Genomic DNA, 15,388 nt, shown 5'->3' with positions numbered 1-15,388 from the left:
GTTTCAGGCATTTACTGTGTGTCTGTCTGTGTGTGCGAGTGCAGTTGCTAACCGTCTGCTCATGGGCATTTGGTTGCGCTGTGACGTCTGGGAGATGTTTGCCCCACGCCTCATCGCCTCGGAGCATCGAAACGATTCGTCTTATGACTTGCTTCTCTCGCTTCACTGGAACAGTTTGTACCTCGGTTGCACTGATGTTTATCTGCTTCTTTGCCTTTGTTGACTCCTTTCAGTATTTGAGATTTAACTGCACCTTTAAAAAGTTAAGGTGTTTTCATGTGCCACATTTTTACTTAAGAGACTGCTCAGTCTTGGCGATTATTCTCTTTCTTGTACTTGTGACTGAAAGGTGAGAAAATGGCAGGAAAGAGAGGAAAGTTCAGAATACACACACCATTTAGAAACACTAAAATGTGATAATAACATTATAGACTTCACAAAAACAGGTTGTTTGTGAAATCACATGTGCAAAAAACACAACTGGCTTGAGGTCACAATAAGATTCTCACACGCAGATACACGCACGCACACACGAGCATGTTTGCAGAATGACATTTGACCGGCCGTGACTCCCCACACAGAGTGGTGAAGAGCTACAGTCAGCTGATTCATGTGTGCTTGTGTGCATCAGACCCCAGATGTTTGCCCAAGGAGACGGAAAGGGTTAGCAGTTGCAATTTAGATCCCTACACAGATGAGAAAGAGAGAGAGAGGGAGGGAAAAGTTGAATATGAGGGGGAGAGATAACGTGATAGGAGGCCGAGTGGGAGGAGGAGGAGGAGGAGGGGGGAGGGTGGCCACCACACAGACAGAGAGCGAGAGAAGGAAGGGTGAAGACAGAGCGGACACAGAAGACAGAAAACAAGGAGCGTTGTGGAGGAGTCTGGTCTGAGCCGGAGCATGAAGTGGCCCACTGCAGGCAACTACAACCCAAAATAGATTTTCTTTTTTTTCGGATTCCTCCTCCGCTGTCAGAGAAAAGGGAGAGGTTTCACGGAGGACACTTCACTGCCGGACAGAGAGCGGTGAGAGGCAGAGGGAGCTCTCCAGAGATGAACCGAGGAGGGTCTTTGAGAAGGCGGCTCTCCTCTCTGAGGGGGGCATGGCGATGGAGTACGGGCCACCTTTTCAGGAAGGTAGGACCGCGGTGGAGGAGCGAATGGATGGATGGATTTATTCAACACGGGTCTCGTTCTTGTCCGCTCCTTCATTGCTTTTTTCTTTGTTATAGAGCAGTTTCTCTCGTGTCCTTCGCGGACTTTTACCAGCCCCCAACGTCTTTCACCCTTCCCTCCCTCCCTCCCTCTTTCTCAGATGGTTAATTTGAATGGCCTGCTTGTAAAGTCAACCTCCACAGATGGTTTTCATCTGGAAACAGGCCTGCTGGACCCCCCCCCCACTCCAGTTCCTACCGCCTCCTCCTCTCCTCACCCGCTAACCCCCCTCCCCCTCCCCCCTTCTTCCCAACACAAGTTCTCAAAGCAGAGTAACAGGTCTTAGGGATTGTGTGATGTTCGGGAGCTAATGTTTTCTACTCTAAATCTGGCTCCGTGGATAGTCATGGCTAAACAGTACCCTCCATTCATAGAATCACAGCACATGAACATCACAATCTCTTTCAGTTTCTCAGTGACCGCATCAGAGCGAGAGAAAGTTATCATCTCATTACTGGCCGTAGCTTCACTGCGACACGTTTATTTACCCAGATGGTTGCACTTTAACGTACATGTCGTCTCTCATAAATTGCTCTGCACGCCAATTCAGACTAATTTGAAGCAAAGACTGTGACTTTACTGGCGTCTTTGCGGCACAATATAAACACCATCTCCTCGAAACTCTCTCCCACTCTCTAATTAAGGTATTTGTTTGCATTCTGGTTGACGTGGTGGCGCTTTGTAATGCGTTTAGTCGTCCGACGAACAGGACTTCTCTGACATGCTTTACCTTGTCATTAAAAAAAATGTTCTGATCACCTCACAGTGGTCCTTTTTAAGAGGACTTTGGGCTTTCAAAGACTTTCATGCACAACAGGTTCCACATCTCAACACAAGCAACTGAACTCTCTTCTAGGCTGTTTCTTGGTCATTCATCTCTGTCATCCTCTGGCGACTGCACGTTATTGCCCCCGGCAACATACTGAAACGTTTAGGCCGAAGCACAGAAAGAAAATGGGGGATTTGCTTTGTGTCGCCTCAGTCGGGCCACGGACTTGTGTGAATACTTACCATGTAAGATGGAGCAAAGGAATGGTGCATAGAATTTGTTGAAATGAAGTGGATTTGCTGGGACAGAAAAGAATATTGGCAAACACTGTGTCGTCTGATTCATTTATGTCTGCGTTTGTGCCCGTATATGTATGAGTATTCATTCAGTAAGAATGAATTTGAATCAATATGTGTTGTATTAAGACATATTTCCTTTAAAAAAAAAAAAACTGCAGGAATGCTTGCACCTTTTTACTGCAATATCAGTATCAGAAATACCTAAAATGCTGGCGAGTATGCTATTCAGCGATCGGATATCATCATATCATTTATGAGCTCCTTTACGCTACACAGGATCAACAACATAACGTGTCACTCGCTACCCGATCTTCAGCCCCACCAAGAAATTTCAATCACGCAGCATCAACATGTGACGATTCTGCCTGTTTTCTTTTATTTGACTTCTGTTCCCTTCAATCTCCAACTTTCTACCTATCAAGGTCAGGAAAATAAGGTTGGATCACCACCACAAAGTTAGTTCACAAACTTACAGAACTGCGTTCAACTTCCTCGCTAGCTAGTTGAGTTAAGTGTGGGGCATCCTGAGAAATTCACAAACTTATTTTAATTTTTGCAACTTTTTACAGCTGGCTTGTAATTTTGGAATCGTTACTCGCAATGTATTGCAAGATAAAAACAAAAAGGTTGCTGATTTGTAGGATTTTTTTGGGGTTAAAAACTGCTACAAATGTTACCATTTTGGGCTGAAACAACAACAACATTGGAACAGGCCCACTCACATGATTAACTACCCACATGGATGATGTCTCCGTTAGCTCGAATGTGTCCTCTGACAGACGGTCAGGCGTTAGGAGAGCAAAGCAGACTGAAACTCATCCAGGGAGGCGAGCGGGGCTCAGTCAGCCAGTCTGATCTAATGGATGATGATGGATCACAGCCCCCTCCTGTGTACATGTGACCCAAACACCACAGGGGAGTGAACAAGTCCACATGGCCTTTGACCCCTTCCTCGAGCTGGCTTTAAGGGGGAGGCGAGGCAGACTAGGCATAGTGGAGCCAAAACACAGTCAATCAACTTCAGCCACACTTCCTCCGCGAGGGCCTCTCTGCTTTGCTTTGTGAGGGTGCCATGTGATGCCATCCTCACACAGCATCGTATGAGAGGGCCCATTGCAAGCTGCACTTTGCGCACTGTGTGTAAAATGTGAACTCAAGTGTAAAGTGAGGCAATAATCAGCATTTGTCTCTCAATCTGTTCAATTTAGAGGGATGAATACAATTTACAATTACCTTTGGAAATATGTCATATTTTGAACTAGTCAACAACATTAAAGGCAGAATGAGTAGGACGTGTCGGTTGCAGTTTGTGAACCAACAGTTGAAAGTTGGCCCCTCCTCCCCGGCTCAACGGGTGTTACAGCGCTCGCCGTTGGGTGAAAGCCAGCCCCAGCTCACACTTGGCCCGCTTGGTGTTTCGCCTCGCTATATTTTCACCCGGTTGCTATGTTTTTTATTGAGGTTAGCCCCCACAATCGTCCCCAACTCAGAAAATCCAGGCAGAGGGTATGGTCTCTGTGGATACATACACCATCACACACTTCTAGTGGGTCATAGGTGATGATTGAGAGGGGTTATTATTGTAGGAGTACATCGTATTTTAGGAAAATCCTACTAATTCTGGCTTTAACCAGATCGGACCTGTGGTACTGTCAGAAAACAGCTTGGTTTCGGTACTGCCTTATAAACAAATCACAGATCTATAGCAGGTAAATCCACAATCAGTGGAACTATTGGTGACATTATGGACTTTATGATACTAAAACCAACAAACAACTGTTTCAAACAAGCTCTTTTGTTGGACAAATAACTTATTTTGATGTCTTTTCACACAGCAATGAACCGTTAATTTAATTAATAAAATTTGATATATACAGTATATACAAATAGTAGGTATGGAAGTTATATGTATAGGCTTATGTTAACGCACTACTGTTTTTCTTTGTGTTTGGCAGGGCTCAACGAAATCCTCAAAGAGCATGGAGTCCCGGCGCAGACCGTCGAGGTAGGAACTCTTCTCTTTAAGCCTCAAGTTTCCCATAAAAGGCTTCATTCAGCTTATTGGATTGGATTTTTTGAATTATTTTAGGACCTAATCTCCACTGTTTCCTTCAAAAGGACAAAAAAGATAATGAAGGCACAACCTTATCCATCCTCTATCACATTCAGCTGGAGTCATGAAAGCATTTGAAATACAAAGTTCTGTTGTAATAGGATATTTGCCGTGGCAACATGCCCTGCCATTGAACTGGACCTCACGCCGTTTAGTTGGACACAAAGATATTTGATGTCGACCCCTCTCCCCTCGGTCCCGAGGGAGTCACAGATGTTGTCAGTTGTGTAAGTAACGTGTAAAACTGGACACCACAACAGTACAGGCTGAAGTGCTGTGCTGAGTTTGAGTGACGGTTTGATTACCTCACAGCAAGTCAAAGAGTTGATACAGAGTTATAAAAACAGTTCAACATCTGATACATCGTCGCTAATAACGGCACAGGCACGGTATGAGATCACAGTCGTTTTCCATCCATATAAAGGAAAAATCAAAGGCTTTTGAAAAGTGCATAACAGCACATGATGGTTATTTATTATGTAATGCTCTGGCTATGCAATCAAACGAGTGTGTCCAGAGAGGCTTATTTACATTCTGATACAGACTGATATGTTTTTATCTGCATGGAGGGTTGTGCTGCACAATGCTAAAACAGCTGATACACAGATAACACGCCCTCATCCACTACACAAAAAATGTGATTCATGTTGAAGATTAATTAGGATGCATACCTACTGTAGACACCCTATTCCGTTTTTTAAAAATTGTTATCTACTTTGGTACACCTGGTTCTGCACAACATACTGTAAAATACTGCAGAACCATGCATTTTAATCATCTCATCAGATCATCATAGCTATGTCTCAGTAAAGTGAACTGTAGTTAAAAGCTTCTTTCAACATGTTAATGGTACAATTGAAATCAGTACCTTATCATATAGTTACAGCTTTGAGCAAACTATACTGCCACTAAAATGGCAGGCCTATTATATGTCTTATAGTGTTTGGCCAGACATTTTATTACATTATGATGTTTTATGGCAAATATTTTAGCAAACAATGGCTGTTTAAATGGAAGTTAAATGTTCACCCTACTTTCAGCTCTATTTCGGTCTCACTCCACAAAAGCTTAGGCTGGAGTCAGCTTGTCACTAACTTTGACTGTGTCCCGCTCGGTGCTTGGCAGTAAGCGTGTTTATAGATGCTTTCTTTGCTGTGAATAAGGTTGATCAGAGTTGAGTTTGTAGGCTTGAAAACCCAAACAATGAGCTAAAAAAGTGGATACAATTCTCGGAGAGTTCTGAGGGTTGGGTGATAATTCTCTACGGTTTCGTCATTACATGCGACAAACTTTACGCACGTCATTTCATCCATTGTTAATACAAAAACTATTAGTGCAGCTTTAAGTATATGGAGTTAATCGCAAATAATTTGCAGGAATAATAAGTATTTAGCCTTATGCTATGTTTATGAAGTGACCATTGACGGATCATTGACCCGTGAGATCGTGGGAAACTGTAGGTGTTCACCAGGAAGTCTGGGATGACGGAGGCCCCTGAGTGTTTTAGATTGAAGAGACAGAAGTCTTGGTTGTTCACTATTATTACTAAGAAATATCCGGCGAGATGTTTTACAGCCTATAATGTCTCAGGTGTCCATATTAAACATTCCTAGTTCACCGTCGGTCTTTGTTCAAATGAAGCAATGAGATCACTGCAGTGCTGAAATTGAGCGTGTGGAGATAATGCCTCATTCTTTTAACGCGACCTGCAGAAAAAGTGCAATCGCTTCATCTCTTCAGCTGATGAGAAGCAGGTTGGCGCTAGGCCGGTCAGCACATGCCGGTGGATATGGAACAGGACCAAACCACAGGTCTATATTGGCCCTGACTGCACCCAGAGGCCAAAGACATACGTATGCAGAGACAGAGAGGGATACTGATACAATAAATACTGAGAAAGATGCAAAAAGGAGAGAGAGAGATGCAGGCAATGCGAGAAATAACAACAAGAAAAGTATTACAAACACTAAAAGACACAACTTTCAGAACTATTTCAAAGTATGTTGCAACACATGAGAGATTGCATGTGTGACATATCAGTTTTCATGAATAATTTCCAGTAAGCAAGTTTTGAGTGGGTCCAGATGTACAGCACAGAACAGGTTACAGTACTCGTATAGTAAACCTGGGGAGCTCTTCTGTCCCAGACACATGAGCAATTTCCTCAGGGGCTTCTCACAGCTGACAAATGTGGGAAATATGCTGCAGTCTGGGCCCCAAGGGTCCAGACGCCTCTCCCTTAACCTCTCCATCTCACTATCCACATTCTCTGTAGACATTTTTAAAATGGACAAGATCATCGGTGGCATTTAAAGTAGTAGTTCTGCACAAAATGAAAAATCTGTCAATGTCTTTTTAAAGTTAGCGAAAGCTGTTGAAGTTGAATACACCTATTCACTTTCATCGTGTTAAACTGTTGCTTTTAACAAGCCGTTTTTTCATAGCTGAAAAATCAAAAACCTTTCTCCAAAACATTGGCAAATCAAGAAGATAATGAGATAAGTGTTGGATTTTTGAACGCTTAATGAGATCAGTTGGCAACAGAGCATTGGATTATGCTGCACTAGCTGTTTGGAGACATTTGACAGAAGCTCAATTAAGCAAAAAGCCACGAGAGGCCGTGATTGACAGTGGTTTTACAACTGCTTGAAAAAACGAGGAGCGGACGGTTACTACAGATACCTGGCAAGGTTTCATAAAATAAAGTTGAACCCCCTCGCTTGGGGCAGTGACTATCTTCCAACCCGGAGGTCAATATCTTCCTCTTCTGTTTTCCCTGGCGTTTTATGTGGTGTGTTACCATATTAGGATATTTGTTTCAACTGAATCTGAAATTGAATTTGCTGCATTGAGGGAATTTCCAGAGAAAACATCAACACGCCAACTTTTGGCACTCTTGTCCTGGGTATGCATGGTCAAAGGGATCACGCACTATCTGGTCTGATAAACACAAGCACGTATTTATAAATCACATGTGCTGCATTACTTCTGGGTATTAAATTCCTCGCTATATTCCGCGGTGCAACGGTCCACCTCCGTTTTGTTTTTTGCGCAGCGGGGCCTTTGATATGCAAAATTGCTGTTTGACCCACACTGAAGATCAAATGCTTCTCTATCTCTCGGACAGGAGCACGAGTCTGCTGCAGGCCCTGGAGGAGAGCTACGAGTTGGACCTGATCTACATCACAGAGAGGATCATCTCCGTCTCCTTCCCCAGCAGCGTGGAGGAGCAGAGCTACGCTGCCAACCTGCGGGAGGTCGCCTCCATGCTGCGCTCCAAACACGGCCACAACTACCTGGTACGGTTTCGCTGTGTTCATGCGGGTGATTCTGGCAGGAATACAGCAATTAACTTTTGAAAAAATATGAATGAAGCAAATAGCGTAAGTTGAAGTCATTATAGCTGCCCGGGTCAGCCGATCATCAGCTGATCCCTCACAGTCCAGACTACCCACACATTCACACGACAGATGTAATACCTGTTTCTGTGTACATCTCTGTTCATCCGATGCTATTGGTATTGCTATCTGGTGTTCACTGGCCTGTGGCTGCTACTAGTGTCAAGCTAGAACCTCATCACTCACAACCTCAGCCTTAACCTACAGTATATGTTATCTGATTTAAGCCATTTTTGCTACAAGTTTCATACTTACTGAACTTTAAGGCTCACTTTCCTGCAGTTTTGTTGGGTTGTTTTAATCTCAAAACCTATTCTGTATGTGTGTAAAACTATGTTAGATGAATAGTGAATTGGACATTGTTCAAAATAGGGATGCATCGATCCGACTTTTTCAGTCCGGTTACCGATACCTGGATTTTTGTATCTGCCGATACCAAGTACCGATCCGATACCATTGTTTAAGTAATACGCTGTATGCCTCGCTGTGTGGAAGAGACTCCCTGTGGATTTCTCCACATTTATTCACAGAAAAAAACAAAAGTTTCTGTAGTAAGAGTTCAGCAAGGGTGACAGTCAGCGTAAAAAATAATCTGTTTCTTTAAAAATCCCAAAACACAGTGCGTTTACCTGCTCTAATATTAGTCCCTACGGTTAGCATGTCCAGCTAGTAAGCTAATTGAGTAGTAACATAGCATTGCTATATTACCTTAGCAAAGCCAGCAAAGGAAAACCTTTGTGAGAGTAAAGACTCATCACTGATCAACGATAACAGTCTTGAATCTTATATAGAATAGCATTTATTCTTGTCTGTCAATCTACTGTACAATGTAATGCTGAGAATTTGTTACGACGGTGTTTACTTTTCCTTTTTCCTTAGCTCTTCAACCTCAGTGAGAAGCGTTATGACATCAGCGAACTTAACCCAAAGGTAAACCTGACTTGCTTCCTCTCCCCTCCTCTCCCCTCCTCTCCCATGTGTTGTACTGACCATCAATTCTGAATCGTAACTGAGAATCTCTCTCTTCTCCCAGGTGTTGGACTTTGGCTGGCCTGACCACCACGCTCCGGCTCTGGACAAGATCTGCAGCATCTGCAAGGCCATGGACACCTGGCTGAGTGCAGACAGCCACAACGTGGTGGTCATACACAACAAGGTGAGACTTAAGAGGACGCTGCTGTGAGAACGGCATCTCCACGCAGTGCTCTCAGGCTCCTCCCAGTGGCCCCCACTTCCTAAAGGCTGCAGCTGTCTGGTGTGTTTGTGTGTGTAATGACGAGCGAAAAGTGTCTGTGTGTGTGAGAGTGTGTCTCTTAGTGTGCTTGTTTGGGTTGGGTCGTGCTGGACGAGGGTTAGGAAAACACAAATTAGGGAGGTGAGGCACCCCACTCATCATGGCTACATAGGTTTATTTACCCTTTTTACTCGTAACAATACCATAAAAACTGGATTGACCAATATTTCGGTGTTGTTGCCTAAACTTCCTTGCATCACATTATACTCTTGTGGCAAACCACACTCGTCTGGCTCCCAAACATGCCGACACAAACTATAAAAAGCATGTCCAAATGCAACCGCGAGACCAATGTCCCTTACGTAATACCTCATCATATCCACGTTAACCCCGCTGCGTTCCTCATTGTGTTTTGCAACGCAAGAATTAACCATTGGAGCCGTGCCTCATTCCAAAATGTTCCCACGGCGAGGTTACAAACAAGTCGGCTGCCATAACAACTGGTGTTGTTTTTTTGTTGAGTAATGCTGGTGATGAGTGTGGGCTGGGACGTTGTGGTGGTCACTAAGGAAGCGGGCCTCGTTGGGTTTACACATATCAACGAATCATTTCCACTGGGGCTCCACGCTGTTTAAGTGGCCGCGTTATTTATACTGTGGAACACACTCATCTTCCACTGTGACCCTTCTTTTAAACATGGATGGATATGTGAAATGAATGCAGAGACTGGTTTGTTATAGTAACGTGCTTGGACTTTGGCTCAGTGACCTACCCATTAAATGCCTTTTTTAAACCATATAAATAACAGGTATAGTCACATATATCTCGATATTTTTTATGATTGAAATGGATATTACTAATGTAAGAAAATCTTTAAAAGGTTACTCCACCAACTTGCCAGTCGGTTGACAAGTCTTGAGGGGAGCTATTTAGCCCGAAACAACTGTTTTAAATGTCTTCTGTGGCTCTGAATAAATAACCCTGATGATGTCATCAGGCTTGGGCTTGGAAACTTTACACATATAGCAAAACAAGTTTCAAACTGGGTTGATGGAGTACTTACTAGGCAACAGAGGCACAACACAACTATACTATCAAGTTGCATTATTGGAAGTGTTGGATCCTTTTTGATTTTGACCTCAACAAGTGACTAAAAGTCCAAACTTTATGGAAGTGCAATGCTAGGTCTCTGACTGCAGTCGTAACATTGATTTAGTTCATTTTTCCTCTTAAATCTATCAATCTATTTTGCTGTGCAGGTTCTAATTCTGTGTTTTGAATGTTGGTCTTGAGGCTACCCTTTGGTTTGCATTCGGTTCTTGGATTTTGCATCTAAAAACAACACCACAATCAAACGACCCCTACATTATGAAGATGTGGAAAAACAAATTGTTCTTGTGACACCACCGTGATCTGGAGGATATCTGTTGCTGACTCTTGCTCGATTGATGTCTTTTCAGGGCAACCGGGGCAGAACTGGAGTGGTGGTGGCAGCCTACATGCATTACAGCAACATATCTGCCAGGTAGGTCTATAATCCCAATTATACCTGCAGAGGGGTAAGTCACAGCCCACTGTAAGAGAGAGAGAGAGAGAGAGAGAGAGAGAGAGAGAGAGAGAGAGAGAGAGGACAGCAAGGGAGAGAGAGGGAGTGAGATTCATCTGTATTTTTTTAGGAAAACAAACATGCAGTAGGGGGAGACACAAACAGGAGACATAACAGGAGAAAATAGATAAACCCGTATTGTTCATCACAAGACTGAAGCCCCGTTGCAAGAACAGATGGAGATGTGATGAACGGAAGGACGAGTGGTAGAACTCGAGACTGGAGAAAAACACTTTCATTTGGCGAAAGGAAGAAAGGAAAAGTGTTTGATATAATCATTTTGAGCAGAAAGCGATGAGTTAGCGATCATAAGACTCATATTATGAGTGCCCCTCTCATTCTTTGTTTTTATTGGATTTGATTTTAGGTATGTCAGAACAGAATGGCATTCTGTTACAAAAAGCAAGGAGATGTAAACTGTTAAACAATCAGAAGAAGAGTGCATGACTTGGTGCTGTTTAGTCTAGCGCACTGATTTTCCAGGAAAATAAATGATTTTGTTCTCTTTCCTGTGAAAGTATTAGATTTCTCTTAGAACTAATTTCCTCACAAACCTAAAGCTGGTGTGAAGTCGCTCTGAATAGTTAAGTTGCAGCAAATTACCAGAGCGTGAAAACACTGTGACACTCGTCACACGGGAAAATAGATGTTACGCACAATATCACAATAAGATCTTTTACTGTGTGCTATACGAATCAAAGGTTATGCAGGATTAGCTGTCAGACACAATAAGACCTTCAGATGTGCACTGGACACACGTGGCTTACATTGCATGACATGACAGGGAATATTATTTCTACATGTTATCAATCCTATGCCTATTTTTGTGTTGACCCCTGTGTGATTTCTGACATTAAGAGTGTCTGAAGGAGTGTTTGATTGCTTTCATTTTCATTGAAATATTTTTCTGTACAAGTCATGGTGTGCAGACAGATGTCTTACATGGCAATACTGTGTCAAAGTCTGCACACACACACACACGTCATATTCCATTCTTAAAAAAAATACTGTAGATATACATTGTGGAAATAAAAGTAAACTTCACTCACATGTACCATTTTTTTTTGTGTTTGAATGCAGTGCTGACCAGGCTCTGGACAGGTTTGCCATGAAGCGCTTCTATGAAGACAAAGTGCTTCCTGTTGGCCAGCCATCTCAGAAAAGGTCAGCCTTCCCCCACTTATTGTTTATAGTGTGAGTTTGACCCACAGATCGCATATTTAAAGTGTACTTAGTCGCTGTGAGACGCATTCTTGGCCCAGTTATCCACTGACTACACCGGAACCACCGGAATATTGTCTTTAGAGGCTAAATCGTCGTCAGACCGATAGACGATGAGTTCCCAGATTGATCAATTGTTGATTTAAAAATATTGATTACTGAAGGCAGCTTCCAAGTATTTAGTTGATTGATTATGTCCAAAGTAAGAACAAGGTGCAAGGTTGGCTCATTCAGCACGGCTGGCAACATTCATTTTTGTTACGAGAGGTCAAATCCAAGAGCTTTGTCTCGTTGTTGTGATGAACACGGGATTATACCTTCATCCCTTTGTTGTAAAACATTAAGATTCATGATACACCTTGACACCATAGCAGCATGTTCATGTCCTCCTGTTCTCTGCCTCTGCGTCGCTCAGGTATGTGGAGTACTTCAGCGGCTTGCTGTCCGGACACATTAAGATCAACAACAAACCGCTGTTCCTCCACCACGTCATCATGCACGGCATCCCCAACTTCGAGTCTAAAGGAGGTGGGTGTTGTGCACAGAAATGCACTCGTGTTATCCGCATCTTTTTAAACGCACACTATTTCTGTTTTAACAGCTTTTCAAAATTGTGTTCCAGGTTGTCGTCCTTTTCTCAAAATCTACCAGGCCATGCAGCCCGTGTACACATCTGGGATCTAGTAAGTCTTAAAGCACACTCACACTCAAATGCTTTGACAAGATTCCAGGGATAGCAAGCTCGTAATGGCTCAATAGTAAAAAAACAACTGATTTTTCTGTATAGCTTCTCCCTTAACTCCACTGCCCCCCAATATCCACATACACCCCCCCTCTTGCCAGTTTACACTATGTGCTTCCCTCACATTATTGTATTTAGTTAGCCTCCCCAGCTGCAGGCTCTAGTTTCTCCACTTTAGATCACGCAAATCACTTCTTGTGTAGTTTGTGACCGGAGAGCCAATGAAACCGGCAGACAGGCATCCGTGTGGACGCCTGCAGGGGTTTCCTGTGAGAGGACCCCACCGGTTCCTAGGGCCAGGGAAAATGGAAATAAATGGATTCTATGATTTCCTCTTGTTGTTTTGGGAAGAGGGCATGTTAGAGGAGAGAGGAGGGGAGAGCTGCACTGCCCTCAGATGTGTGAGGCAGGCATACAGGCTACATTTACACCACATCTACAAGCATTGTTATTTGAAATATAACAGGCGCAGCTTATTATTCACTCTGATATTAAAAACTGCTTATTCCTGTCTGAAAGAACATGCATGCAAAATGTCCGATCATGCAGTTTCTATAGCTAAAAGTGCAATTTGTATACTTGACTAGCATTTTGAACCTTAAAGTTACTGTGAGGAACTTTAAACTAGTCATGAAACTATATGACCTAAATATATAAACAAAACCATCAGCGAGAAGTTGTTTTTTTTCTATATAGTTATTCTTAATGCTGGTCATTGGTGTCAGATTCTGGCGGTTTCAGCCAAAATTGTGCAGGTTCATCAGACACTCCTTCAGCTCACTAATTTGCAGTCATGTTTCTGGCCACCCAATGAATGAAAGTCCAATATTCACTTTCCTTTTAGCTCTGTTGGTCTCCTCCAACTCCTGAGGGAGTGCTACATGCTCCATGTAGAAACAAGGTTATTAAGAACAGAGTTTGTGGGCCAGAACACCAAAACAGTGAGCTGAAAGATGCTAAAATGCTTCAAAGAGCTTGTTACTACAAGCAACACCTTTTACATTACACATACTCATTTTAACCATTGTTACTATAAAATACACCAGTGCAGCATTAAACTCCCTGATCCCTTTGTCCTGCCTATACCTAATTACCCCCCCCCCTTATTTTAACTGTGGCGCTGTTATGAAGTGTTTTAAAGTCAGCTCTGTAAATAGCAAAGCCTGCTGGCGTGGGACTGTTTCTACCATGTCCATTCTTACAATAGTGCCAATATTATAAAAACATTCACAGCATACACCATAACTAAGTGTGACACAATCAGTGCACATGTACTTCCAGACTGGCAGCCGCTTAAAGCCCCAGCTCACATTGCTCGCTACCTTCTCTCACGTGCTCTCTATTAACACTCTCCGCCCTTTGATCCTACTTTTCCAGTTCGACAATCACGTAGACACTGATTAGCCCGGCGCTGCTCAGCGGTTACGCTCTACGGTGGCCACTGTTAAAGCAAACAGGGGATTGTTAGTAGACGATGTAGATCACATGGGCACGGTGATACCCAGACAAGCAGCATCAAACAGAAGGTAGACCGTAAGCCGACGCAATGGAGCGATGTCGGATTGTGCCGTGGTCGTCTTTACAAGCAGTACTGATGAAGGCAGGCTTGTTATCTGACACGTTGTGGCTTTTTCCTATTGCAGTAATGTTCAGGGTGACAGCCAGACCAGCATCTGCATCACCATTGAACCTGGTCTTCTTCTGAAAGGGGACATCTTGGTAAGAATGGCACAGACACACTACATTAAAACAACACCAAATAAGAGCTTACTTGTGTGGACCTCATTCCAACTAGTAAACAAGAAACCGGAAACATTTTTGTCTTACGTCACGTTAACATCTGTGTGAAACCAATAACAGAGACAGTTTATTGTCTTGCTTTTTTTCCAGTGTAATTGTTTCCAATCCTGACGTTGGGTGTATGTACTGAATGCATATGCTGCAGCAGTTTATGGTGTCCATTCATAGAAGAAATAGGGCCATAAAAACCTGGGGGAAGACGGCTTGGACCGGGTCCTATACCTCACTTTATAGACCCTCATTAGCACACAATATGTTTGCTGGAAACTATGACGTCAAAATGGCAATGTACTTCACTGTACTCCCTTTCCAACTGCGTCTGGGATACACAGGGTACTTTTCTTTACCATGACATAATCATTCGAAAGTTGTGGTTATTTTCTGTTCTTTGTGAGAGATATTTTGGGGATTTTTTTAAAACTGATTTTTAAAAATGAAGAAGGGATATGCTCAATAAAGTCCTTGTGACTTATTTTGATTTTAGTTCAAGCAGAAGAACTGCAGACATCAGCAAAGTGTCTGCTTCTGCTGTCATTCAGGCCGTGATGTTATCCGTGAGATGTCCTTGGGGCTCACGATTTCAGCATAGAGAATTTCAAAGGAGCACTTACTGTATGCCCAAGGCCATTTGGTTTTGGCCCCTTTAGAGCTGAGCTCATATCTCATCCTTTATTTAAGACGGACTAATGGATTCAGCTGACTGCATCAGCGGACCGTGCCGTGGTGATGCTCGTTATTATTCAGATAACACAGGGAATGTGAGCTCTGGCCTTATAGCCGAATGGGAGAGACATCAGTCAGCACGGAGTGTGCTTCTGCATTTAAAACTAGCTCTGGTATGTGGTTGAGGGAATGAGTTATGGATAATATGACTGCCAAAAAAATGATTCATTACTGACTGGTTAGATTAAAAAACAAGATAATCACAGAGGAAAATCGTTTTAAAGATGATTAAATTCTTCAGGTTTTGGCTGTTTGCTTCTGTGTTGTCA

The 15,388-nt window shown here is 43.0% G+C and overlaps 1 protein-coding gene across 1 annotated transcript in view; it reads left to right on the top strand.

The window, feature by feature from the left end:
• tns1b (tensin 1b) overlaps positions 1 to 15,388 on the top strand; it is a 155,740-nt gene that overhangs the window by 104,829 nt on the left and 35,523 nt on the right. Inside the window, exons 6-14 of the mRNA XM_076102898.1 lie at positions 4,238 to 4,287; positions 7,523 to 7,694; positions 8,673 to 8,723; positions 8,827 to 8,949; positions 10,488 to 10,552; positions 11,714 to 11,797; positions 12,270 to 12,382; positions 12,477 to 12,537; positions 14,240 to 14,315. Of these exons, the coding sequence (XP_075959013.1) occupies positions 4,238 to 4,287; positions 7,523 to 7,694; positions 8,673 to 8,723; positions 8,827 to 8,949; positions 10,488 to 10,552; positions 11,714 to 11,797; positions 12,270 to 12,382; positions 12,477 to 12,537; positions 14,240 to 14,315 (795 nt within the window). The remainder of the gene's footprint in view (positions 1 to 4,237; positions 4,288 to 7,522; positions 7,695 to 8,672; positions 8,724 to 8,826; positions 8,950 to 10,487; positions 10,553 to 11,713; positions 11,798 to 12,269; positions 12,383 to 12,476; positions 12,538 to 14,239; positions 14,316 to 15,388) is intronic.

This window comes from Anarhichas minor, unplaced genomic scaffold (assembly GCF_050575085.1).
Source record: "Anarhichas minor isolate MPS153535 unplaced genomic scaffold, ASM5057508v1 ptg000004l, whole genome shotgun sequence".
Lineage (NCBI taxonomy): Eukaryota > Metazoa > Chordata > Actinopteri > Perciformes > Anarhichadidae > Anarhichas > Anarhichas minor.
This window is presented reverse-complemented; position numbering and strand designations above follow the sequence as displayed.